This window comes from Aquarana catesbeiana, linkage group LG08, assembly GCF_042186555.1.
Source record: "Aquarana catesbeiana isolate 2022-GZ linkage group LG08, ASM4218655v1, whole genome shotgun sequence".
In the NCBI taxonomy this organism is placed as follows: domain Eukaryota; kingdom Metazoa; phylum Chordata; class Amphibia; order Anura; family Ranidae; genus Aquarana; species Aquarana catesbeiana.
Window position 1 is genome coordinate 262,184,603 of NC_133331.1, and position 25,050 is coordinate 262,209,652.

Sequence of the window (25,050 nt, forward strand, 5' to 3'; positions counted from 1 at the left end):
AAAGATATTTTGTTTTGCAAGGTATGATGAAATGGGAAACAGACTATAATACATCCTACTTCAATACACAATGGTCTGTGGCAATTCATTGCAACTACTCCATGTCGTACTGCTTCTCACATTGGGAACAGACACAAAAACAAATCACTCGCTGGTACCTGAAGCCAAATCAATTATCAAAATTTTCCAAGCCTCACTTGGAAGGTTGGGAACCTCACTTGAGAAGGTTGGAAATCTTGTCCATATTTTCTGGGCCTGTAAAAGCCTCACCAGCTTCTGGAGAAAATGTTTTTCAACTATCTCAGAGATCACAGGCGTAATGACTAGGCCGGATCCTGCTCTGGCAATCCTCCACTTGGGAACTGACCATTTTCACCACACTCTAATGCCCTGTGCACACGGTCGGACATTGATCGGACATTCCGACAACAAAATCCATGGATTTTTTCAGACGGATGTTGGCTCAAACTTGTCTTGCATACACACGGTCACACAAAGTTGTCGGAAAATCTGATCGTTCTGAACGCGGTGACGTAAAACATGTACGTCGGGACTATAAACAAGGCAGTAGCCAATAGCTTTCGTCTCTTAATTTATTCTGAGCATGCGTGGCACTTTGTGCGTCGGATTTGTGTACACACGATCGGAATTTCCGACAACGGATTTTGTTGTCGGAAAATTTTATAGCAAGCTCTCAAACTTTGTGTGTCGGAAATTCCGATGGAAAATGTGTGATGGAGCCTACACACAGTCGGAATTTCCGACAACAAGGTCCTGTCACACATTTTCCATCGGAAAATCTGACCGTGTGTACAGGGCATAAGAATGGTTATAACACATTTTTCTTTTTGCTGCAAAAACTTTAATTGCAGAAGAGGAGAGAAAAATGAAACTTGAGACTGTTAGAGCTTTGATCAATGTAATCAGCTGATTAGGAGAGGAGGAAAGACTGATGGGACTGCTACTACTCACTTTACACCTTTTCTCTGATTTTAACAGCCAGTGCAAGTATTCCTACAGTAAATCTGAGCCGAAATTTCAGCTGGTGCAAGGAATGTGATTGGAATTTAAAATATAAAGAAAAAAATGGCAGATAATTAAAGTTGAATTATACTTTTAGCAAATGGCAATTTTTCAGTAATTATGAAAGTCATTGAACTGTTCAATGCACAATATCTATTTCCCCATTGGCTTCATATTGTGCCCCATTGCATTTAATAAAGAAGAACTGCCACATCTACCAGCTTTGTTTCTGTAATGCTATTCACTTGTAAAACTACAAAGTATATTTGCATACTTTATTTTCCTGAAACAAGGGACAGCATCTGTGGTTGCCCAGCGACTGTGTTAGTGGGGCAGGTATAAAGATAATAAGGCCCAAAATTGATTAGCAAGTGAGCCATCACCCTGGGAATTATCAACACCATATCCATTTTAAAATTTTGTTTGTCTCTTCACTTAACAGACTTCCTGGATTCCTTTACAACAGCCCAGACACATCATGGTGACACACAAACAAAGACCTTCCATTATGCTTGAAAGGAGTAAAACATCAATCAGAGTGTTTACAAGCTTCAAAGGATTTATATTAAACCTCATGACAGGACCATAAATCCTACTTAGCATTTCACAGCTGTGTAGATTCTGGCTAAATTCAAACAGCTAAATGAACGTCGATAAATATATTACTGGGATATCTGGCCAAAAGAGCAGTGGAAACAGGGCTTTAGCTGGTTGTAAAATGATAATGGCATGTATACTGTACCAAAAATTAGTGAAAGCTAAGAAAACACATGATCTTTAAAGCTGTCATAAACATAATCCACCTTTGAGTCTGACACTGTCTGACACATCTAGATCCAGGTTATTACACCCATTAGTCTGACATCTTCCAGGCCAACAGCCTATTAGCAAAGGCTTTACGGCATGTTGCAAATATTTTAGCAAGCAGCAAAAAGCAGGCCATATTCCTGTCTGTTATATCTCCATGCAGAGCCAAAATCCAAGTTCTAACACATTTGTTTCCTTTCAGTGACACCAACAACTCAGGAACATTTTCTCCTACACCGCTGTTGGTCCCATTATTGCGCACCAATTTTGAAAACTGTCCAGCTTCCTGCAGTGTACCACAAATATTGGTACCATTCCATCACATTCCACAAACATTGCATACATTTTCATGCATGCTGCTATTGGGGGTGGGGGTGGGGGGGTTACAGTTTTCCATCTTTACCCAGGGCACTGGATGACCTTGTCCCAGCACTGGTTACTGTTATTAGAAATAATGCACATGGAATCATGGACTTTATGTTATATCTCATAGGATCTCTACTGCTTTAGGGAACCGTAAAGAAAGACTTTCTTTCTCCTGGAACTGTTGTTCACTGACCAGCTGCAGGAGTGGCATCGGCAACAAGGGGACACTTATCCACTGTCTAGTAGCAAGGGGGTACTTGTCCTCTGGCCAGCAATAAGGGGTCAATTGTTCACTCACCAGCATCAAAGGGACACACACCACTAACAAACAGTATGAGGGCAAACACCACAGGTCAACAGTAAGTTATCAAAAACTGCTGCCTGCCGTGAACATTGCTTTGATTACGGAAATTTTTTTTTTAAATGTTGGTTTTGTTGGGGTATATGTGCTCTACTTTTCATGCAGGTTCAAAGCTGAACTCCAGATGTGATCTTGATTGCATACTTACTCTAGCTTGAATATGCATATCTGACAGTGCCTTGAAAAAGTATTGCCTTGAAATTTTCCACATTTTGTCATGTTACAACCAAAAACACAAATGTACTTTATTGGGATTTTATGTGATCGACCAACACAAAGTGGCACATAATTGTGAAGTGGAAGGAACGTAATAAATGGTTTTCCATTTTTTTTTTACAAATAAATATCTGAAAAGTGTGGCGTGCACTTGTATTCAGCCCCCTTTACTCTGATACCCCTAACTAAAATTTAGTGGAACCAATTGCCTTCAGAACTCACCTAATTAGTAAACAGCCAGAGTCCCACCTATGTGTAATTTAATCTCAGTTTAAATACAGCTGTTCTGTGAAGCCCTCAGAGGTTTGTTAGTGAACAAAGAGCATCGTGAAATCCAAGGAACACACCAGACAGGTCAGGGAAAAGTTGTGGAGAAGTTTAAAGCAGGGTTAGGTTATAAAAAAAAATCCCAAGCTTTGAACATCTTATGAAACATTGTTCAATTGTTCAAAATGGAAAGAGTATGGCACAACTGCAAACCTACCACGACATGGTCATCCACCTAAACTGACAGGCCGGGCAAGGAGAGCATTAACCAGAGAAGCAGCCAAGAGGCCCATGGTAACTCTGGAGGAGCAGCAGAGATCCACAGCTCAGGTGGGAGAATCTGTCCACAGGACAACTATTAGTCGTGCACTCCACAAATCTGGCCTTGATGGAAGAGTGGCAAGAAGAAAGCCATTGTTGAAAGAAAGCCATAAGAAGTCCCATTTGCAGTTTGCGAGAATCCATGTGGAGGACACAGCAAACATGTAGAAGAAGGTGTTCTGGGCAGATGAGACCAAAATTTTACTTTTTGGCTTAAAAGCAAAACGCTATGTGTAGCAGAAAACTAACACTGCACATCACCCTGAACACACCGCCCCCACCATGAAACATGGTGGTGGCAACATCATGTTGTGGGGATGCTTTTCTTTAGCAGGGACAGGGAAGCTGGTCAGAGTTTATGGGAATATGGGTGAATCCAAATACAGGGCAATCTTAGAAGAAAACCTGTTCGAGTCTGCAAAAGACTTGAGACTGGGGCGGAGGTTCACCTTCCAGCAGGACAACGACCCTAAACATACAGCCAGAGCTACATGGAATGATTTATATCAAAGCATATTCATGTGTTAGAATGGCCCAGTCAAAGTCCAGACCTAAATCCAATTGAGCATTTGTGGCAAGACTTGAAAATTGCTCTTCACAGACGCTCTCCATCCAATCTGTCCATTCTTCTTTGCAAAATAGCTCAAGCTCTGTCAAAGATCTCACTCTCTACATGTGCAAAGCTAGTAGAGACATCTAGAAAGGTGGTTCTACAAATTATTGACTCAGGGGAGCCAAATACAAAATAAAAGACACGCCTGTTAGAGTCTGCAAAAGACTTGAGACTGGGGCGGAGGCTCACCTTCCAGCAGGACAATGACCCTAAACAGAGCTACAATGGAATGGTTTAGATCAAAGCAAATCCTTGTGTTTAGAACAGCTCAGTCAAAGTCCAGACCTTAATCCAATTGCGAATCTGTGGCAAAACTTGAAAATTGTTGTTCACAGACGCTTTCCATCAAATCTGACAGAGATATTTTGCAAAGAAGAATGGGCAAACATTTCACTCTCTAGATGTGCAAAGCTGGTAGAGACATCCCCAAAACAGCTTGCAGCTGTGACTGCAGAGAAAGGTGGTTCTACAAAGTATTGACTCGGGGCTGAATACGAATGCACGCCACACTTTTCACATATTGATTTGTAAAAAAAATTGAAACCCATTTATCATTTTCCTTTTACTTCACAATTATGTGCCACTTTGTGTTGGTCTATTACATAAAATCTCAATATAATAATTTACATTTTTGGTTGAAACATGGCAAAATGTGGAAAATGTAAAGGGGTATGAATACTTTTGAAGGCACTGTATATCTGAGGGGCCACTGGGGAAGCTGATGGACTGGAGTTGGAGCTAGTACAGTGATAGCTCCAATTTTTCAGGTCCCACACCAAGTGGCTTCACCTCTAAACACTGACCACAGGGATTTGCTAGTTTAGCACTGCCACCATTTAAAGAACGCTTCTATTTTTCTTTTCAATTAATACAATGAATACAAGGCTTTCTGTGATTGGACAAGGTGAAGAATTGTTAGACTAATACACCTTACTAACTGATCCATGACTCCTGCTCCTCTCTGGCAATCCCTTCACTTGCTTCCCCTACCCCACCATATCAAATTCAAAATACTAACCACAACATACAAGGCCATCCACAACATCGCCCCCACCAACCTCATCTTCAGATATCGCCCAAGTCGTCTTCTCCACTCCTCCCAGGACCTCCTGCTCTCTAGCTCCCTTGTCACCTCCTCCCATGCTCGCCTCCAGGACTTCTCCAGAGCCTCTCCCATCCTCTGGAACTCCCTGCCCCAGCATGTTCGGTCAGCTCCTACCCTGTCTGCGATCCCTGAAAACTCACTTATTTATGGAACCCTATCACACCCTGACCTGAGAACTCTACCCGAGTCATCTTCATCAGATCATCCCCGCAGCTATTACCTTTTGTATCACCTCCCCCTCCCTTTAGATTGTAAGCTCCATGAGCAGGGCCCTTCTATTCCTTCTGCATTGAACTGTATTGTAATTGTACTGTCCCCCCTCTACATTACAAAGCGCTGCATAAACTGTTGGCACTATATAAATCCTGTATAATAATAATAATAATTACCTCTTCTCTCCACCCCATCCAAACAGAAAATGCCTTTTAGGTAATACCTCCATTGTAAGCTCTTCTGAGCAAGGCCCTCTTAATCCTCTCATATTTTATTGTATTATAACTGTATTGTCTCTATATTGTAAAGCGCTGTGTAAACTGTTGGCGCTCTATAAATCCTGTATAATAATAATAATCCTGCCCCATATTGGAAACCGTTTGTTATATTAACATTGGCTGGACTTTTCGTAAACAGACCTCGTACTCCTGGCCATTAAATAAAATCACTATTTTGAAAAACTGGATTATTAAAATCCTACAAATGTGCTTCATCACAGGGTTTTAAACACCCAGGATGCAGTGGCGTGGTACATTGATGTCACCGTTGCCACCTCCAGGAAGTGGATGAAACCAGGGTTCAAGGTAAATGTTTTTTTTTTTAAACCTTGCTTTCCTTTTTTTCTAGTTTCGATTTAGTGTTCTTATATGAAAGCTATGTATAGCCAAAAATTGCTTTTAGATTTCAATGTAGTAATGAAGGGTTAAATCCCTTGTCTGTGTGGGCAAATTTCCCTTCACCTTCTGTCCCAGTCATTTATGTTGGTTTGGTCATTCCCCAAGTGGAAGATTTTTCTTTTGCTTCAGTTACAGTGAATACTCCAAATTTTGGGATTTTTTCTTACTATAGTCATGATATCAATAGTCAGAGCTGGAAGATAAAGACTTGTATTATTCATATTTCACTTCTGTTGTGGCATTCTGTGTCCTAGAGCTGCATAGCAATGAATAGTATAAGACTGCCTCTACCAATTCTACCTTCACATGACTGCACAATCTACTCTATGTGCTGTCCTACTCTGATTGAGGTTTGTACCAAGTAGCTCAAATGAATTAAAAAGGTATTGGCCCAGGGGCCAAATGCCAATTTACCCACAACAATAATTTTGATTGAATATTCACTTCAATCATCCAATCATGTCAAAGAAAATTCTTGTTTACTTACTGTATCTCATCTGCACATGATTGGATACTTTACGTGAATATTTACACAATTTATTGTGTGAAGACTTTCAACTGCTTAAGTTTTCTGGCTCAAATGGGCTGATTTACCTACTTTGCTGTACAGAGTGTATGCTGCTTGGGAAAGGGGATTAAAGTTTTTTTTTTTAAAAATAAATAAAAGCCTCCTTTGGCAGTTTATAGCAAATAGGACACAGAAAGATGTTAAAGTAGAATTTTAGGCAAATTTTTTTTTCATTTTGGCTAGAGTAAGGGAGGGTTATAACCCCAGTCCATTTTTTTTTTTTGCCATCTGTGTCCCATTTGGGAGATTTCCCTTCACTTGCCGTCCCATAGAGAAAAACAGGAAGTGAAAGAAAATGCCTGTCCCCAAAGGGGAATCCTTTGGGGACCTCCAGATCACCAGAATGAGTGCCCCATTGGAAGATTTCTCCTCTTTTACTTTTCTGGGGACAACCCAACATTTGAGATTTTCTTTTTCTTTCACTTTCGTTGTAAATGGTAAACAGGACAAACAGAGGGAGTACATATCCCTAACAGTGGCACAGACAGCAATAAAAACCCAATAAGTGTTCTGATCCATTTCCACTCTACCCAGAACTAAGAAAAAGTTTGCCTTTAGTTATACTTTAAATTATGGTACATTGCTTCCCTACTATATTGAATTTTGGAAAACAACATCCAAAGTAAACTAATTCTAAATTATATACCCATGCACTATTGCACAAAGTTAACTCGGTTTGGCTATTATAGCTTTTTTCATACTGTATTACAAATATACTGCGTTAAACATGCAGTAACGCACTGAAATATACTGTGTTAAATGTGCAGTAATGCACTGAAATATACTGTGTTAAACATGCAGTATCACACTGAAATATACTGTGTTAAACGTGCAGTAACGCACTGAAATATACTGCATGAAACCTGCCTTAAAGGATAAACTGACACTAAAGTAAAAATGAATGGTCAAACTACACTCACACTGCACTATCACTAGATTCACAGATGATTGGCTGCATGTCATTACATGGAGCACCTCCTCTCCACATCTTCCAATCAGTGTTGATCAAGTTACCCATTCTGGTCAGTGTTCAGTGGAGCAGCCACTTGAAATAAGATTCAGAGGATAATCACTGTAGTAGCTCAGACTACTACAATGATTGTCAACTTCCACAGCGGTACCTTAGGCATGAAATGTGCATACTTACATTGGTCTGAGCCGGACCAATGTAAGAATGTAATTAAGAACATACCTGGAGTTTAGTTTAAGCATATTACACATTACATGAGGTTTAAGTACTTGGGATTACATATACTTAGGGGTAAAAAGATCTTTTTAGAGCTATTTGATCTTTGAAACATGTACATTTTGTTTGGTGCAAATACAAATATTATTAGGAAATTTTTTTCCCCAGGTCATATGTTCTTCATACAGAATAGAGTGAAAATACCCATAGGCATTCACAGGGGGTGTGTCAGCTGGGCCTGGGCACATGGTAATCCCTCAGATTCCCCCTACTGCCTGGGTTTCCCCCTGTGTTAACCCCCCCTTCAGTGCCACTGGTGTTTCTCCTCTCCCCTTGGCTGCTGCGGGGGATGATCCAGGACGGAGAACGGGGGAAGGGCTAATTAATATGTCATTTACTGGCTCCTTCCTTTTCTAAATGAACACACCCACTATGTTCATTCATAACTGAAGCATAGTAATCTGTGTTTACTATGCTTCAGTTTGTGATGAACAGGAAGTTGCTCAGCACAGAGAACCTCCCATTCATTCACTGTCGAGTGCAGCTGAGGCTGCAGAGAAAGGCATGTGTGATTGAGCTTTGGAGTGCACACCCTAATCTAATAGGCTATGGAAATACCACATTATGGCCACTAGATGATGATCATAAAAAAAGTGAATACTTCTTTATTATGATTGTTACCTCCATCTAGCCATAATACATTATTTTCCACTCTTTTTTCTGTATGAATAAAAACATTCAATGTGGTGAGAAAATAGCTTAATAACAGTAGCTTTTGCCCCCATTCACACAAAACGAATGTACAATGAAGCAATTTTACTTTTTTTTTTTTTTTTTTTTTTTTAATACCATCCCAAACTAGAGATTCACCTTAACTGGAAAGTGATCATATCAAACCAAATCATTGAGTCCTATTCAATCCAGTCACTAGAATAATATAATGAATGACTATTTTCTTTTCTTTATACTTGCTTTTCATGTATTTTATTTCCCTTTCTTTTTTTTCCTTTACATTTTTTTTAATTTTCTGTTTTTAAAATTGTTTTATTAAAGCAGAAACATTTAAAGCTGCAAAACGTTGCACTTTTTACTCTCTGCACATATTTCCATAATAACCTTTATAGAGGTCAAAGAGCAGACAAGAGTGCAAAATAAAATGTGTAAAGGAAAGAACAATGTGCCTTTATTTCATGTTTATGTGAGCAAAAAGCTAGGCAGTTCCACCCAAGACTTTCAAGGACTTTGTGTGATTGTGATTGTTGGCTGATTATTGACATGCCCTTGGACGAAGTTAGGAATCGGATATTGTGTCAGAGGTGGTGATGTGGTGGCTGCGACTGAAACTGGAACCATGGCTCCATTGTGTAACAGGAACACCTATAATGAAGAGAACACCAAGTTACTGAGCTTTGCACTAATAAAATGAACTTCTATATAATTCTCATTTCATTCAGCAGGTGGGGCTCTTGGCTCCTTTTCACATTTTCCAGATTAGTCTTACCTGAGTTGCTGAAAAAGCCTGTTTATAGAGCTCAATAGCTCCAGCAACAAATGATAAGAGTAGTGACTCCTCCCCCTCACCTTCTTCTCTGTTTTATATCCATATAAAGCTTCAATCAGATTAAGGATCTGAAAGCAAGCAGATTAAGCTGTGCTGTCCTTTTGTCAATTTTGTGGTATAATATTAAATGATAATTTAATATACTGTAGATAGTATCTAAATCATTGGATACTGGTCCAAATCATTTGGTGGAGGGGGGATTATAGTGTTTGGTTGTTTTTCAGGGGTTGGGCTTGGCCCCTTAGTTCCAGTGAAGGGAACTCTTAAGGCGTCAGCATAACAAGACATTTTGGACAATTTCATGCTCCCAACTTTGTGGGAACAGTTTGGGGATGGTCCCTTCCTGTTCCAACATGACTGCGCACCAGTGCACAAAGCAAGGTCCATAAAGACTTAGATGAGCGAGTTTGGGGTGGAGGAACTTGACTGGCCTGCACAGAGTCCTGACCTCAACCCGATAGAACACCTTTGGGATAAATTAGAGCGAAGACTGCGAGCCAGGCCTTCTCGTCCACATCAATGCCTGACCTCACAAATGTACTTCTGGAAGAATGGCCAAACATTCCCATAGACACACTCCTAAACCTTGTGGACAGCCTTCCCAGAAGAGTTGAAGCTGTTATTGCTGCAAAGGGTGGGCCAATTCAATATTGAACCCTATGGACTAAGATGTCATTAAAGTTCATGTAAAGGCAGGCATCCCAATACTTTTGGTAATATAGGGTATGTCCAAAGCGTGAGGTTTAAAACGTATGATGAACTGAACTTATGAAAAAAAAAAAGATATTTGATCCAAATCTATATATTGCTTACCCCGCAAAGAGCAACTCAATTAAATCTGTTTAAACTTAACTCCTTTTTAATATCATATTGAATGAGCTTAAAGTGATTGTAAAGTCTCATATTTTTTTTAGTTAAAAATAACAAACATGTTATACTTATCCGCTCTGTGCAGTTGGTTTTGCACAGAGCAGCCCAGATCCTCTTCTTCTCAGGCCCCTCTTTGGTGCTCCTGGCCCCTCCCTCCTGTTGGGTGCCCCCACAGCAAGCAGCTCCCCATGGGGGCACCCGAGCTGAGCCACAGATCCCTGTGTCCATTCTGACACCGATCCGCAACATGGGCCCTGCCCCCTTTCTCTCCTCATTGGCTGATTGACTTTGATTGACATCAGCGGGAGTCAAAGGTTGGACCGCATTGCTGTCTCAGCCAATGAGGAGGGAAGTCCCTGGCAGCTGAGACAGTCCTGCAACATCTCTGGATAGGGATGGGACTCAGGTAAGTATTAGAGGGGCTGAGGGGGGCTGCTGCACACAGAATGCATTGAATGCATTAAGGTAAAAAACCTTCTGCCTTTACAATCACTTTAATGTTGATAAATGTAAAGTTATGGATGCATCTTACATACCAGTACAACTGGGGGAATCTTTGATGGAGAAGAATCTGGGTGTTCTGGTAGATCATAAGCTTAATAATAGCATGCAAGGCCAAACAGTGGTTTCCAATATTTATAGGTAAAGTTGATCCAGGGAATATCCGATTGTCTTTCGGGGGATCAGGAAGGATTCTTTTGCCCCTGTTGGAGCACATTGGATCATGCTTTTCTGGGGTTTTTTGCCGTCCTCTGGATAAACTTTGAGTATGGGATTGTATTTTTTGGGTTTTTTTTTTTGCCTTTTTATTGGTTGAACTAGATCAGGGATTTGCAGGCATATGCACTTAGCAGACCTCCAGCTGTTGCAGAACTACAAGTCCCATCAGGCATAGCAAGACCCTGACAGCCACAAGCATGACACCCAGAGGCAAAGGCATGATGGGACTTTTAGTTTTGCAACAGCTGGAGGTCCGCTAATTGCATATCCCTGAACTAGATGGACTTGTGTCTTTTTTCAACCAGACTAATGCTGGCCATACACTATACGAAAAATCGGCCGAACACATTTTGAAAAAACTAATGTTTGACCATGACCGCAAACGATCGTGCCATCATGTAATGACCGGTAAATCGTTCAGTAAACATAAACAAATAATTTTTTGTTCGTTTTTATTACATATACCTAGTGCAGACAGTTCGGACGGGAAACACATTAACATTGCAATTTATCGTACGAACTTGCCGTTCGTTTTTTTCCACAAAAACGTCACAAACGATTATCGATTTGTGCCCATTAACTTGCCGTAAAACGAACGAAGTGTCTATATGAACGTTTTTTCGGCCGATTTTTCGTATAGTGTATGGCCAGCATAACTATGTAGAAGCAAAGTACACTATCAGTGGCAACCAATCTAGAATATATCTTGGTCTGCCTTCATTAAAATAAACTTTAGCTGGTTATTATGAGTTTTGGCATTTGTGCTTTACTCCTGTTCGACTAACAATGCTTTTCTTCTGTAGAAATGGAGCTTCATTAAAGATTGAGAGCAAGGGTAGCTAAAGGTAACAGATATGCCCCGTACACACAGTCGGACTTTGTTCGGACATTCCGACAACAAAATCCTAGGATTTTTTCAAACGGATGTTGGCTCAAACTTGTCTTGCATACACACGGTCACACAAAGCTGTCGGAAAATCCGATCGTTCTAAACGCGGTGACGTAAAACACGTACATCGGGACTATAAACGGGGCAGTGGCCAATAGCTTTCATCTCTTTATTTATTCTGAGCATGCGTGGCACTTTGTCCGTCGGATTTGTGTACACACGATTGGAATTTCCGACAACGGATTTTGTTGTCGGAAAATTTTATAGCCTGCTCTCAAACTTTGTGTGTCGGAAAATCCGATGGAAAATGTGTGATGGAGCCCACACACGGTCAGAATTTCCGACAACAAGGTCCTATCACACATTTTGCGTCGGAAAATCCGACCGTGTGTACGGGGCATAACTGTAAGCGCACGTACAATATACAATAGTAGGGATATATGGGTTAGCCAGGCATTTAGTCCATGGCTGTAGTACTGGCAGTCCAGGGGTTAAGTAGATATCTGACAGTTCAGAGTATATAAAAAAAAAGCTGGTTTAGTGGTTGATCTGAAAGGCGGTTGCTGTCCTCAGAGAGCTGGCTCTGTGGTAGGCAAGAAGGGGGTAAAGAAGGGAAGCGCCACCTGAGTGCAGTATTAGTATGTACTTTTAATGACACATCATATAGTAACACTTACAGAAATGACATAGATAAAAAGCTCATTTGTTGGTAGGCGGTCCGTGATGGATTCCTCGAGCCCCAATCCAGATGGTGTTACAGCGGTGTAGACCTGCGGATGGAAGCTATTCAGCCAGGGGTTCTTCCTGTGGCCACCAGGGAGAAGCTGGGGCCGGCGTGGAGCGCACAGGGGACGTGCGTGACGTCACGGGTCATCCAACGGCTTCCGGGTACACTCCAGGGCGAGGGCTTCCACCAAGGGAGAGTTCTGGCAGTGAATAAGCAGTGGATAGGCTACGCGCTCGGAGCAGCTGCTCCTTCAATAGGCCTGAGGGGGGAGTGTCAGTGATGTGCTATTTATATGCCGGTGTCTTATCGAATTCAGTCCCCTATCATATAGTGTCCTCCCTGTACTGCGCAGGCGCAGTACGGAGGACAAAAGAGACGCCGAAAGTCTCCGAAGTTCAACAGCTGATCGTCAGCTGTACACGGCGCCTGCGCATTTATTCTTACCCTATGTCCAGGATCATTCCCTACTATCCAAGTGGACATAGAGTTAGAATAAATATTTGCCGAGCGCAGCGAGGCCGTGCCCGAAGCGTGGCGAGCGAAGCGAGCCCGCGAGGGGCCCTCTTACACTGCCATCGCTAACAGGTGCCCGAGCGCCGTGTACAGCTGATGGTCAGCTGATCAACTTCGGGCATTTTCGGCATCTCCTGCTCCTCCGTACTGCGCAGGCGCTGCGCCTGCGCAGTACGAGGCGGACACTATCTGATACGAGGACACTATATGGCAGAACACCGGCGCCGTGGGACAACAATACCCAGTGCCGACCACACAGCACAGCACTGAATGTGAACAGAAACAATAGACTGGAATGCTATAGGCAGGGAAGCAGAAATGGGAGAGAGTCTAAAACAAGAGACTATAGTGTACAGGTGGTAGAAAACTATAGTTCCATCAGTAATAATATTATGACCGCCCTGGAGTAATACAATGAACACTAAAAAAAAAACCCAAAAAACATATGGTAGACTGACATATGGGGAAGAGGCACATAAGGACTGAATAAAATATATAAAAAAATATCTATAAAATATGAAAAAAAAAAAAAATAAAATTATATAAAATTATATACATCATCAAATGCCCATGTGGTTTACTTTATGTGGGAGAAACAACCCAGAAGGTAAAAGATAGAATCGCAAGACACAAGTATTCAATTCGTGATAAACTGGATAAACTTCCATTATCCAGACATTTCACAGAACAGAAACACACAGTATCTCAGTTAAGATATATGGTCATTGATGGTATACCCATGAATAGACGAGGGGGTGATAGAGAACTTATTTTGAAAAAACGTGAAGTTTATTGGATTAACCGTTTAAATACGATACAGCCTAAAGGGTTAAATACCGATTTTGATCTGTATTTATTTGTTTAGATGTTATTGTGAAGAGATAACATTCTGAATCTACTGTTACATTGTCATGTTTTTAAAGAAGTTATAAAGAGAATTTGTCTAGGAAGAATATTTTCTTTATGAAAAAAAAAAAATTGTGATTTTTTTTTTTTGTTTTTTTTTTTTTGGTTTTTGTTTTTTTTTTTTTTTGGTTTTGTTTGGTTTTTGATCTAACAATATTTTTTTTATTTTTTCCTTTTTTTTGGCAAAATAGTGATAGCACCTGTTGACAATTGATTGTTCCAGCCACGTAAAAAGAGGAGAGAGTTAAAAAACCTGTTACCAAATGTGGGTTAATTAATTCCAGCTTATTTAAATATAATTAACAAACTTATGTGTATATATAAACATGTGATGTATGTAACCAGTTGCAGACATACGATTGTGAGAAAGGGCGTTATCTGTGAAAGCCCGAAACGTCGCAGCCAGCTGCATCTGGTATCAGCTCGATGTCTTTGTAATCTGTGTGATTTTTTTTATGGAAATAAATTTCCTGTGCAGCAATCTTGACTCATCGTCTTTATATATATATATATATATATATGGTGTGTAAGGAAATGTTTAGGGATGCTGTGGTGGTCTCGGCCCTTTTCAATGAAGCGCCGATGTTTCCCAAAACGTGTGCATGGAGCAGTTGTAGAATTCTTTAAGGGTGTAACTTTTGCCTTTGACATTGAAAGTTTTTTGACTGGGGCATACAAACTGGCAAGTGAGACAGAGGGGTTTTTTACATTGATACATCCCTCTGGGGGGTATGAGAACAGGTTGCGAAGAGATCGGTTGAAAAACTTGATTTTGCTAGGTGCGATTTTGCTCTTAATGTTCCTAGATCTTCTGTATGTTACTTTTGGTTTGGTACCAACTGTAGTTTTCAAGTGGGGGTCTTCTAGGAAGATAGACCAGTGTGACTCCAATATTTTTTCCATTTTCTTATGTTTATCGTGAAATTGTGTAATGAAACGGGTTGGTTGCTTGACGACAAGTGAGGAGTTATTCCGACTGATGGGAAGCTCACGGTAGTTGTTGAAAGCTGCGTCTATGAGTGGAGCAGGGTATCCTTTTGTCTAGGAATTTTTTAGACAAAAGTTGGCCATGGAATTCATAATCAGAGTCTCTAGTACAGTTCCTCCGAAGACGGCAGAACTGGCTACGGGGGATATTACTAGCCCATCTGAGATGGTGGCAGCTGGTGTAGTGTATAAAAGAATTGCCTGCAGTAGGTTTAATAAAATTCTTGAAGTTTTTCTTGAAGGACGCGGCTTCTGATTTGGAGATGATTCCGTCGGTAAGAGCTTTATTGTCAAGTGTGGTGGCTTCAAGCGAAAACCGGGATGTGGGGTCACTGGGGAGCATGGCATAGGTGCTTGTGTCCGAGAGGAGTCTTCGTGATTCGAGGATGTAGTCTTCTTTTTCCTGAATCACTATGCTGCCCCCTTTGTCTGCAGGTTTGATGACAATGGACTCGTTATGAGTCAGCTGTTCTAAGGCCTTGCGTTCCAGTGGGGAAAGGTTGTATTCAATATGGGTGTGCTTGGAATTACTATTGCACATTTTGATGAGATCTGAATAGACTACCTGATAGAAAGTCTGTAGGTATGGACCCTTGTTGGATGTTGGATGTTGGATCAAAGATAGACTTTGGGCGTAGTGTGGTATGTCTGACTGGGGGTGAGGTAGAACAATGTTGGGTAAGCCATTCAAGGTCAGCATTGTAGTTCTCTGCTTATAACTCCTTAAGTTGTGCAGGTCTGTCTGATTCGTCAAGTGCATCTAGGTCTGTAGTACATGGAATTGGATTGTTGGTATCAGAAGTAGAGGCCTGTTTGGATGATTAAATGTTGAAGTATCTCTGGAATGTAAGGTCTCTAACAAATTTATTGAGATCTTTGAATAATGTGAAGCTATTAGGCTGCATGGTAGGGGCGAAGGTGAGTCCCTTACTGAGAAGGGATATGTCATATGCAGTTAGTAAGGTATGTGATAGGTTGTAAATTGTTACAGTTTCTGCATCTTTCCTGACCTTTCTTCCTCGCCCCCCTTCCATCCTCTTCTACGTGTTTTCTTTTGGTGAGGAGCAGCGGGGGGGGGGGGGTTTAAGTACTAAAAAATCATTCTCTAGGTTGGTGGCTATGTTTATAGGGGATTTGGGCTTATGCAACTGTGAGAGAGGAAGATTCTCTATCCAGGCTAATGGTTGTTGTTCACTGGTTGTTTCAAGGTGGTCATTGGGTATGCTGTGTGAGTCATTAGGGGGATTCTGTTCCTGATTGAGGACAGGTACTTGGGTGTGTAGGGAGACATCTGTGCGATCTATACCTTGGGTAGGGGCAGGTTTCTGTGTATGGTTGTCATTATTGATAGGGAGTGTCTACCCCTGAGTCGGACCTGCAAAAGCTTTCTTAGGTCTGTTCCTGAGGCATTTGGGTTTGGGGTTAAGTGACTTGGGCCCAGTGGGAAACTGCGGGGTTTGCCGGGACACCAGCCCGGGTCTGGACTTGTATTGGGATGGATGTGGCGACATGGGTTTGGGTGCCAGATAGGGTCTGGAGAGGCTCCCATGTGGCTGGATGGACATGAGTGGACGAGGACCCGGGCCTGGGTTGTGGCTTGGATGCTTGTTCTTTTTCCAACTGAATATTTGGTTGGTGTTGTAGTCGACCAGATCCCTTCTAAATTTACCGAGTTTGTTAGCAATGGTCTGGTTTTCATTTTTGATTGTGTTCCTTTTTAGCATGCTGAACCAGGTGAGCGGTAGGTGGGGAATAGTATCACAAATAGTATTACAAAGGCTGACGATTTTATCTTTAAGGGCTATGTATTTTCTTTCTCTCTGTTGGGTGATGATACCCATCCATTTGGCTGTGCAAAACTCGGACATATGTGCCCATTCTGTGTGTAGATCTGGGTCGAGGAAGGCGCACTGTTTGAGGACTCTAATGCCCCGTACACACGGTCGGACTTTGTTCGGACATTCCGACAACAAAATCCTAGGATTTTTTCCGACGGATGTTGGCTCAAACTTGTCTTGCATACAAACGGTCACACAAAGTTGTCGGAAAATCCGATCGTTCTAAACGCGGTGACGTAAAACACGTACGTCGGGACTATAAACGGGGCAGTGGCCAATAGCTTTCATCTCTTTATTTATTCTGAGCATGCGTGGCACTTTGTCCGTCGGATTTGTGTACACACGATCGGAATTTCCGACAACGGATTTCGTTGTCGGAAAATTTTATCTCCTGCGCTCCAACTTTGTGTGTCGGAAAATGTCCGATGGAGCCCACACACGGTCGGAATTTCCGACAACACGCTCCGATCGGACATTTTCCATCGGAAAATCCGACCGTGTGTACGGGGCATAAGTCCTCTGGGGGAAATTACACCTCACATACATAGTTGCAAAAAGAACTTGTCCCACCACTGCTGGTTGGCAGTGGAGATTAAGTCCTCAAGTTTTTTAAAAAGGGTGCATAGTTTGGGAATGGGGATCTTTGAGCCCACGATAGGGCAGTCTTTTTTTTTTTTAAAAAGTGGGTGGGAAAGAGGGCAAGAAATTCCTCCAAGACAATATGTTTGTTGTCTTCAATGGCAATGAGAAGATCCATAGAAGCAGTGATACTACAATAATTTATCAATAGTTGATAATAGATATCAAATGTAGCACAGTAATGCAGCTCAGTTAAAGCAAAAAATAACAGACAGATAAAGGTAATAGTAATGCCGCGTACACATGGGCAGACTTTTCGACTGGACTGGTGCGACAGACATTCCAGCGTACTTTTGACGGACTTTTGACGGACTTCCGACGGACTTTCTAACAAACGGACCTGCCTACACACGATCACACCAAAGTCCGTCGGATTCGTACGTCATGACGTACACCGGACTAAAATAAGGAAGTTGATAGCCAGTAGCCAATAGCTACCCTAGCGTCGGTTTTTGTCCGTCGGACTAGCATACAGACGAGCGGATTTCTGGGTCCGGCGGAGTTACGACGTAAAGATTTGAAGCCAGTTCCAAATCTAAAGTCCGTCAGATTTGCGACTGGAAAAGTCCGCTAAAGGTCCGGTGAAGCCCACGCACGATCGGATTGTCCACCGGCTTTGGTCCGTCGGCGTCCGTCGGACCAGTCCGGTCGAAAAGTCCGACCGTGTGTACGCGGCATAACTGTAGGCGCACATACAAAAATGCATACAATAGTAGGGATATATGGGTTAGCCAGGCATTTAGCCCATGGCTGTAGTACTGGCAGGCCAGGGGTTAAGTAGGTATCTGACAGTTCAGAGTGTATATATACAGCCCTACCTCTTCCCTAATTACCACACTTTTTAATTATTAGTTTTACTATTGGTCTTATTTATCTGTATACGGAATGTACACAGTTTTTAACATATTTTTTTTTATATAGAATATATATATATATATATATATATATATATATATATATATATTTCTTGTACATTTTTTATTCTATATACATATTTTTTTTTTTTTTTTCATATTCTATATTTTATATCTTATATATTTTTTTTATATATTTTATTCAGTCCTTATGTACCTCTACCCCCTATGTCAGTCTACCATATGTTTTTTGTTTTTTTTTTAGTGCTCATTGTATTACTCCAGTGCGGCCATAATATTATTACTGATGGAACTATAGTTTTCTACTTGTTGTCCCACTGCGCCGGCATATAAAAAGCACATCACTGACACTCCTCCCTCAGGCCTATTGAAGGAGCAGCTGCTCCGAGCGCGTAGCCTATCCACTGCTTATTCACTGCCAGAACCCTCCCTTGGTGGAAGCCCTTCCTCTGGAGTGTACCCGGAAGCCGTTGGATGACCCGTGATGTCATGCACGTCCCCCGTGCGCTCCACGCCGGCTCCAGCTTCTCCTTGATGGCCACAGAAAGAACCGCTGGCCGAATAGCTTCCATCCGCAGCTCTACACCGCTGTAACACCATCTGGATTGGGGCTCGAGGAATCCATCACGGACCGCCTACCAACAGATGAGCTTTTTATCTATGTCATTCCTGTAAGTGTTGCTATATGATATGTCATTAAAAGTACATACTAATACTGCACTCAGGTGGCACTTCCCTTCTTTACCCCCTTCTTAGCTAAAAGTAGCTAACAGCATGCACAGGATGTAGCTCAATGACACAGCATGACTTTTGACTCTCTCTTACCTGTTGAATACTTGGAACATCGTCTAGGGAGAGGCACCCATAAACACCAAGAGATATGGACACACAGAAGATTAGCAGGTTGTTGACCAGAGTCAGAGAATGCACAACAATGCTTACCTGTCAAATAAATGGACTTGGATTAAAGAAAATCAATAAACAAGGGACTACTTGACCTTAATATCACAGTTTACATTTTAATGGCTTCAGTATCATGACTTGGTCAATACAGTAAAACTTTGGATTGAGAGTAACTTGGTTTGAGAGCGTTTTGCAAGACAAGCAACATTTTTTTTTTAATAAATCTTGACTTGATATACAAGTAATGTCTTGATATACAAGTAGCGTCACCTCACAACTGAGAATAAAAGAGAAGAGAGGCGCCTCTAAATGTAGCAATATGGTTACATTTAATGAAGGTACAACATTTAGCAACATATTGCTACACTTATGCCCTGTACACACGGGCGGACTTTTCGGCAACAAAGGTCCGACAGTCTTTCTGACGGACTTTCGACGGACTTTTGACGGACTTCCAACGGACTTTTGAACCAACAGACTTGCCTACACATGATCACATCAAAGTCCGACGGATTCGTACGTGATGACGTACGACCGGACTAAAATAAGGAAGTTCATAGCCAGTAGACAATAGCTGCCCTAGCGTTGGTTTTCGTCCGTCGGACTAGCATACAGACAAGTGATTTTCTCGATGGGAACTGGGTCTGGCGGAGTTCCGACGTAAAGATTTGAAACCTGTTCCAAATCTAAAGTCCATCAGATTTTCGACAGAAACAGTCCGCTGAAGGTCCGATGAAGCCCACACACGGTTGGATTTTCCGCAGAATTCGGTCTGTCGGACCAGTCCGGTCGAAAAGTCCGCTCGTGTGTACACGGCATTAGAGGCACCTCTCTTCTCTTTTATACTCTGTAGCTCCTGCTGGATTTTGCTTCCAATCCCCTTGTGGAGCCTTCCATTTGTGGATGGACATTTTATGGTTACAAAACCTGGTCACATTGCTATAATCTTTTTATATGGACTATAAACTGAAGGACCTATGAATAAATGGTTGTGGAACAAATCATTTTAGTTTCCATTATTTCTTATGGGGAAATTTGCTTTGATATACAAGTGCTTTGGATTACAAGCATGTTTCTGGAACGAATTATGCTCGCAATCCAAGGTTTTACTGTAGTTTCATTGCCTGTTTTGTCTGATCAATCCTCTGCAGGATCCTAAAGTATATATTTTGTGAAAATGTTTGCTGTATGGTAACCCCTGTCTGTCTACAGCAGGGCTTTCTCCACCATTTTACCAGAGAAGTTCCGGTCTCAGGGAACCCCTTCTAATTACTATTATCTATCACTCGTGGGAAAATACCATGAACGGTAAGATAAAGATAAAAATATAAATAAAAAATTAGGATTTTAGCATATATCAAACCCAGGGCTGCGCTATGTAACAAATATATCTTCAGACATGCAGACTGGAAACCAGTGCAGCATATCGGTGGCCATCAGTGCAGCCTCATCAGTGCAGCCTCATCAGTGCAGCCTCATCAGTGAAGGAGAAAAATAGACTTTTTTTTCCAGTTTGATTTTGGATAGAGTGGGGAAGTCTGTTTTTCATACCATATGCGCCATGTTGGCAAGATTTCCCTTCACTATCTGTCCCATGGACCCAGCAGAAAGTGAGAGAAAATCTCACCAAAGTGAAGAAAGTCCCTGCTCAGCTTGGCACATGTCCCCTCTATTCTGGTGACAATTAAAAATTTTGGATATTCCCCTACGTTCAACCCCCCCACTGTGTCCCAGGCCAGCAGAACACATTTCAATACAAAACAAACAAAAGGTTTAAGATTGGTTTGCAAAGGAACAGACTTCCATAAATCTAAGTATGGGTTCACTTTTAAACATTTTAAACAAATTTCAAAGAGATACAAGTAGTAGTTTTTTTTAAATTTCATATTTCGAACTTTCTGTATTACTTGATGACTAATGCCTTGTACACACGGCCGGACTTTTCGGCATCAAAGGTCCGACGGTCTTCCCAAAAAGTGTTTCCCTGTGGGAAACCTTTCATCCAAATTCTAAATTGCTGTATTTGTAAATTACAAAGGCCAGTATAAAGGAATAGTAGTGGTGAAAAAGCACTTGTGGATTTAACCATTCTTTTTTTATTTTTTCTCTTTTAAGGGGGTGCAGCAGAGAGTTTGTCCTATGCCTAAATCATTTTGCTAATAGGTGTCCCTCATTCCCATCTCAGAAAGATGAGAGGTATGCTATCAGCACGTTCCTTGTACTACAACACAACTGACTTCTCCTCTCATAATGCCTGTGTTTGGAACCCAAGGAAGGTCCCAAAAGAATACATCTTTAACCACTTCAATACCAGGCACTCCCCCCCCCCCCCTTTACTGCCCAGGACAATTTTCAGCTTTCAGCGCTGTCGCACTTTGAATGACAATTGCAACGTCATGCAACACTGTACTCAAACTAAATTTTTATCATTTTCTTCCAACAAATAGAGCTTTCTTTTGGTGGTATTTGATCACCTCTGGGGTTTTTATTTTTTGCTAAAAAAACTAAAAAAGACCACATTTTTAAAAAAAATAAAGAGGTTTTTTTTTAGTTTCTGTCATAAAATTTTGTTTTCCCCTTCACTGACGGGCACTGATGAGGCGGCACTGATGGGTAGACATGTGCACACTGAAATATTTCGTTTCGGAATTTCGTTTTCGTCCGAAAAATAAATTTATTTAGTTACTCCTGAAATTCGTTTTTAGCTATTTCGTTTTTCGTTAAAAATTGCATTCGTCCGAAAATCCAAATTAAGGTCGAATCTGTCATTGAAGGTTTATGGTGTCTGTCGAATGTTCAAAGAAGATTCGACGGAGCAGCTGAACTGTACGACGCCGTATAGTTTACCTTCTCTGTCGAATCTTCTTAGAACTTTCAACAAACACCATAAGCCAAAGTACGTGTGTACTTAGTTCTAGCTATTTTACTGCTCCTCCTCTTTGGTTACAATCAGCCAATAACATTCATCATCATCATTGTTTTTATTTATCTTTTCTCCCCTAAGTCGAATCTTTTCTCTCTATGTCGAATCTTTTCTCTCTATGTAGAATAATCTTGGACTAATAGAGTTAAGGTTAGGCACATTCGATCACAGGTTTGATGGACACAGATTGTTATTGTCATCATCATGTCGAATCTCCTATCTATATTGAACTGTTGTAGCAATGAAAAGGAAAATAAAGCATTTGTTTATGTCAGATCTTTTTGTTTTTCAGATTCTGCACTTTCGTTATCATTTGTTAAAACGATAACGAAAATACCTGAAATTCGGACATAAATGCATTCGGACGAAAAGGAATGCACATGTCTACTGATGGGCACTGATGAGGTGGCACTGATATGTAGAATTGATGGGCACTGATAGGTGGCAGTGATGGGCACTGATGAGTTGGCACTGATATGCAGCACTGATGGGCACTGATGAGTTGGCACTATTATGTAGAATTGATGGGCACTGATAGGCGGCACTGATATGCATCACTGATAGGCACTGACAGGCAGCACTGATGGGTACTGACAGGCAGCTGTGATGGGCACTGATAGTCGGTACTGATTGGCACTGACAGATGGCACTGATGGGCAGCACTGATGATGAGGTACTAATAAGTACTGACAGATGTTACTGCTTGGCAGTGATTGGCACTGTGGTGGGCAGTGATTGGCACTGTGGTGGGCACTGGCAGAATGTATTGTTTTTACATTAATGGGGACTGGATGGCAGGTGATTTGTACATTTGAGGGGGCTGTGCTATTAATGTGCTGATTATCAGCACAGACCCCCCCCTCTGACAAGGAGAGCCGCCGATTGGCTCTCCCTGTCAGCGCGAACCGAGGAATGCCGTTTACCGGCACTTCCTGGTTCACACGATGATCTGCTGTGATTGGTCACAGCAGATCACGCGGTAAGAAGCCTCTGACAGAGGCTTCTTATCACGATCGGAGATGCGGGGTGTTAGTCTGACACGCCACACTCGCGATTGCCGCCTTGTGCGCCAGCATGTTATCCTGACTGGGCGTCATATGATGTTCAGCAGGCTAACAGAACCACTTCCCGGACGTCCTTCTGCATACGGTGAGCGGGAAGTGGTTAATAACCAAAGTTAGCCAATAAAGGGTATCACGTGAACTCCAAACATTGAAAATGTAAACCGTAAGTCTGCCACCACTATATTCCTCCTTCCTAATTTTTGCTTCTCAAAGACAGAAACATTTTAATTGATTACAAAGATATGCTTACATTTTCTGAGCAGTAGTATGAGCTATATTGTCTGCACCTCGGAAATGACATTGGTACTAGATCCAGGCAGGCGAGAACAATGCCAACACCACTCATGAGAGCACTTACAACATTCATAGCAAGAGAACCTCTCACCTACAAAGGGAAAAAAGTAAATTAAGACATTAGGCTTTTGACTTTATATTATTAAAGGGGTTGTAAACCCTCATGTTTTTTCACCTTAATGCATCCTATGCATTAAGGTGAAAAAACTTCTGGTAGTGACAGGCCCCCCAGCCCCCTTGTTTTACTTACCTGAGCCACGTAATTCCCTTGGCGGAGACGTGCTCTCCCTCTCTGCACTGGGTCCTGGCTCTTGATTGAATAGATTGATAGCAACACAGCAATTGGCTCCCACTGCTGTCAATCAAATCCAATGATGCGGGCGCCGGGGGGGGGGGGGGGGGGGGCGAGTCCCGCATTCATGTCTATGGACGCAAATGCTGGACTCGGGAGCGCTTCTCCTAGCGTGTTATCTGATGTGAAGAGGAGTCGTGAGAGCCGCCGAGGGACCCCAGAAGAGGACGATCAGGGCCACTCTGTGCAAAATGAGCTGCACAGTGGAGGTAAGTATGACATGTTTCTTATTTAAAAAAAAAAAACACAAAGGTTTACAATCAGTTATGGCCATTTGCTGATTATTCGATAACTTTTCATTTAAAACACTTTACAATCCTAGTTCCAAAATAGTTGGGATACAGTGTAAAATCTACAAAAAGCAAAATGCAATGGCTTGCAAATCTCATAAACCCTTATTTTATTCACAATAGAAAATATAAAACATATCAAATGATTAAAATTAGAAAATGGACCATTTTAAAGTGGTAGTTAACTCCTTTTTTGAATTTGTACCTACAGGTAAGCTTATAATAAGGCACAATGAATATCTCCTAAACTTGCAGCGTTTAGGAGATATTCACACTGGTTGCAGCCTCTGACGTCACGGGCGCATGCGCTCTGAAGGTCCATGCTGTGAACCTGGAAGGAAGACCAGGGGAGGATGGGAGCTCTGTCAGAGGTGACAGTGCACCACTGGAGGGCTTCGTTCTAAGGCAAGTATTTCATAATGTGATAGTATGCACGTTTCTTTTACCATAACCAGGGACTATCAGAAAAGTACTTATACTCGCAAAGGTCTGTTGGTGCTCATGAGAAAATGACAATGGATTTTTTTCAGGAAGAGGATAGATACTGTTGGAGAAAATGTGTATATATACAATACTGTGCAAAAGTTTTAACCAAGTTTGAAGAAATGCTGTAAAGTAAAAATGCTTTCACAGATATATATTTTAATTGTTTATTTTTATCAATATAAATTGCAAAGTGAGTGAACAGAAGACAAATCTAAATCAATCAATATTTGGTGTGAATACCCTTTGGCCTCAAACCACAATTCTTACACTTGGACAGAGTCAGGGATTTTGTAAGTAAGATGTATGATTAACCAATTATACCAATTAGGTGCTAATGATCATTAATTTTTTTTATGTAGGTTGAAACACAGTCATTAACTGGAACAGAAACAGTTGTGTAGGAGGCTTAAAACTAGGTGAGGAACAGCCAAACTATGCTACGAAGGTGAGGTTGTACAAGAGTTTCATGTCACAGATCATACACCATGGA

General features: G+C 41.5%; 1 protein-coding gene across 5 annotated transcripts in view; it reads right to left on the reverse strand.

Moving 5' to 3' along the window:
• Window positions 1-8,875: 8,875 nt before the first annotated feature.
• The window catches only part of LOC141106390 (membrane-spanning 4-domains subfamily A member 4D-like), a 35,239-nt gene continuing 19,064 nt past the window's right edge, over window positions 8,876-25,050 (reverse strand). For all 5 annotated transcript variants that reach the window (XM_073597140.1, XM_073597135.1, XM_073597136.1 and 2 more), the window contains exons 5-7: window positions 23,389-23,523; window positions 19,074-19,190; window positions 8,876-9,100 (exon numbers count right to left, since the gene is read on the reverse strand). In XM_073597140.1, the coding sequence (XP_073453241.1) occupies window positions 8,957-9,100; window positions 19,074-19,190; window positions 23,389-23,523 (396 nt within the window). In that variant the 3' untranslated portion in view covers window positions 8,876-8,956. The remainder of the gene's footprint in view (window positions 9,101-19,073; window positions 19,191-23,388; window positions 23,524-25,050) is intronic.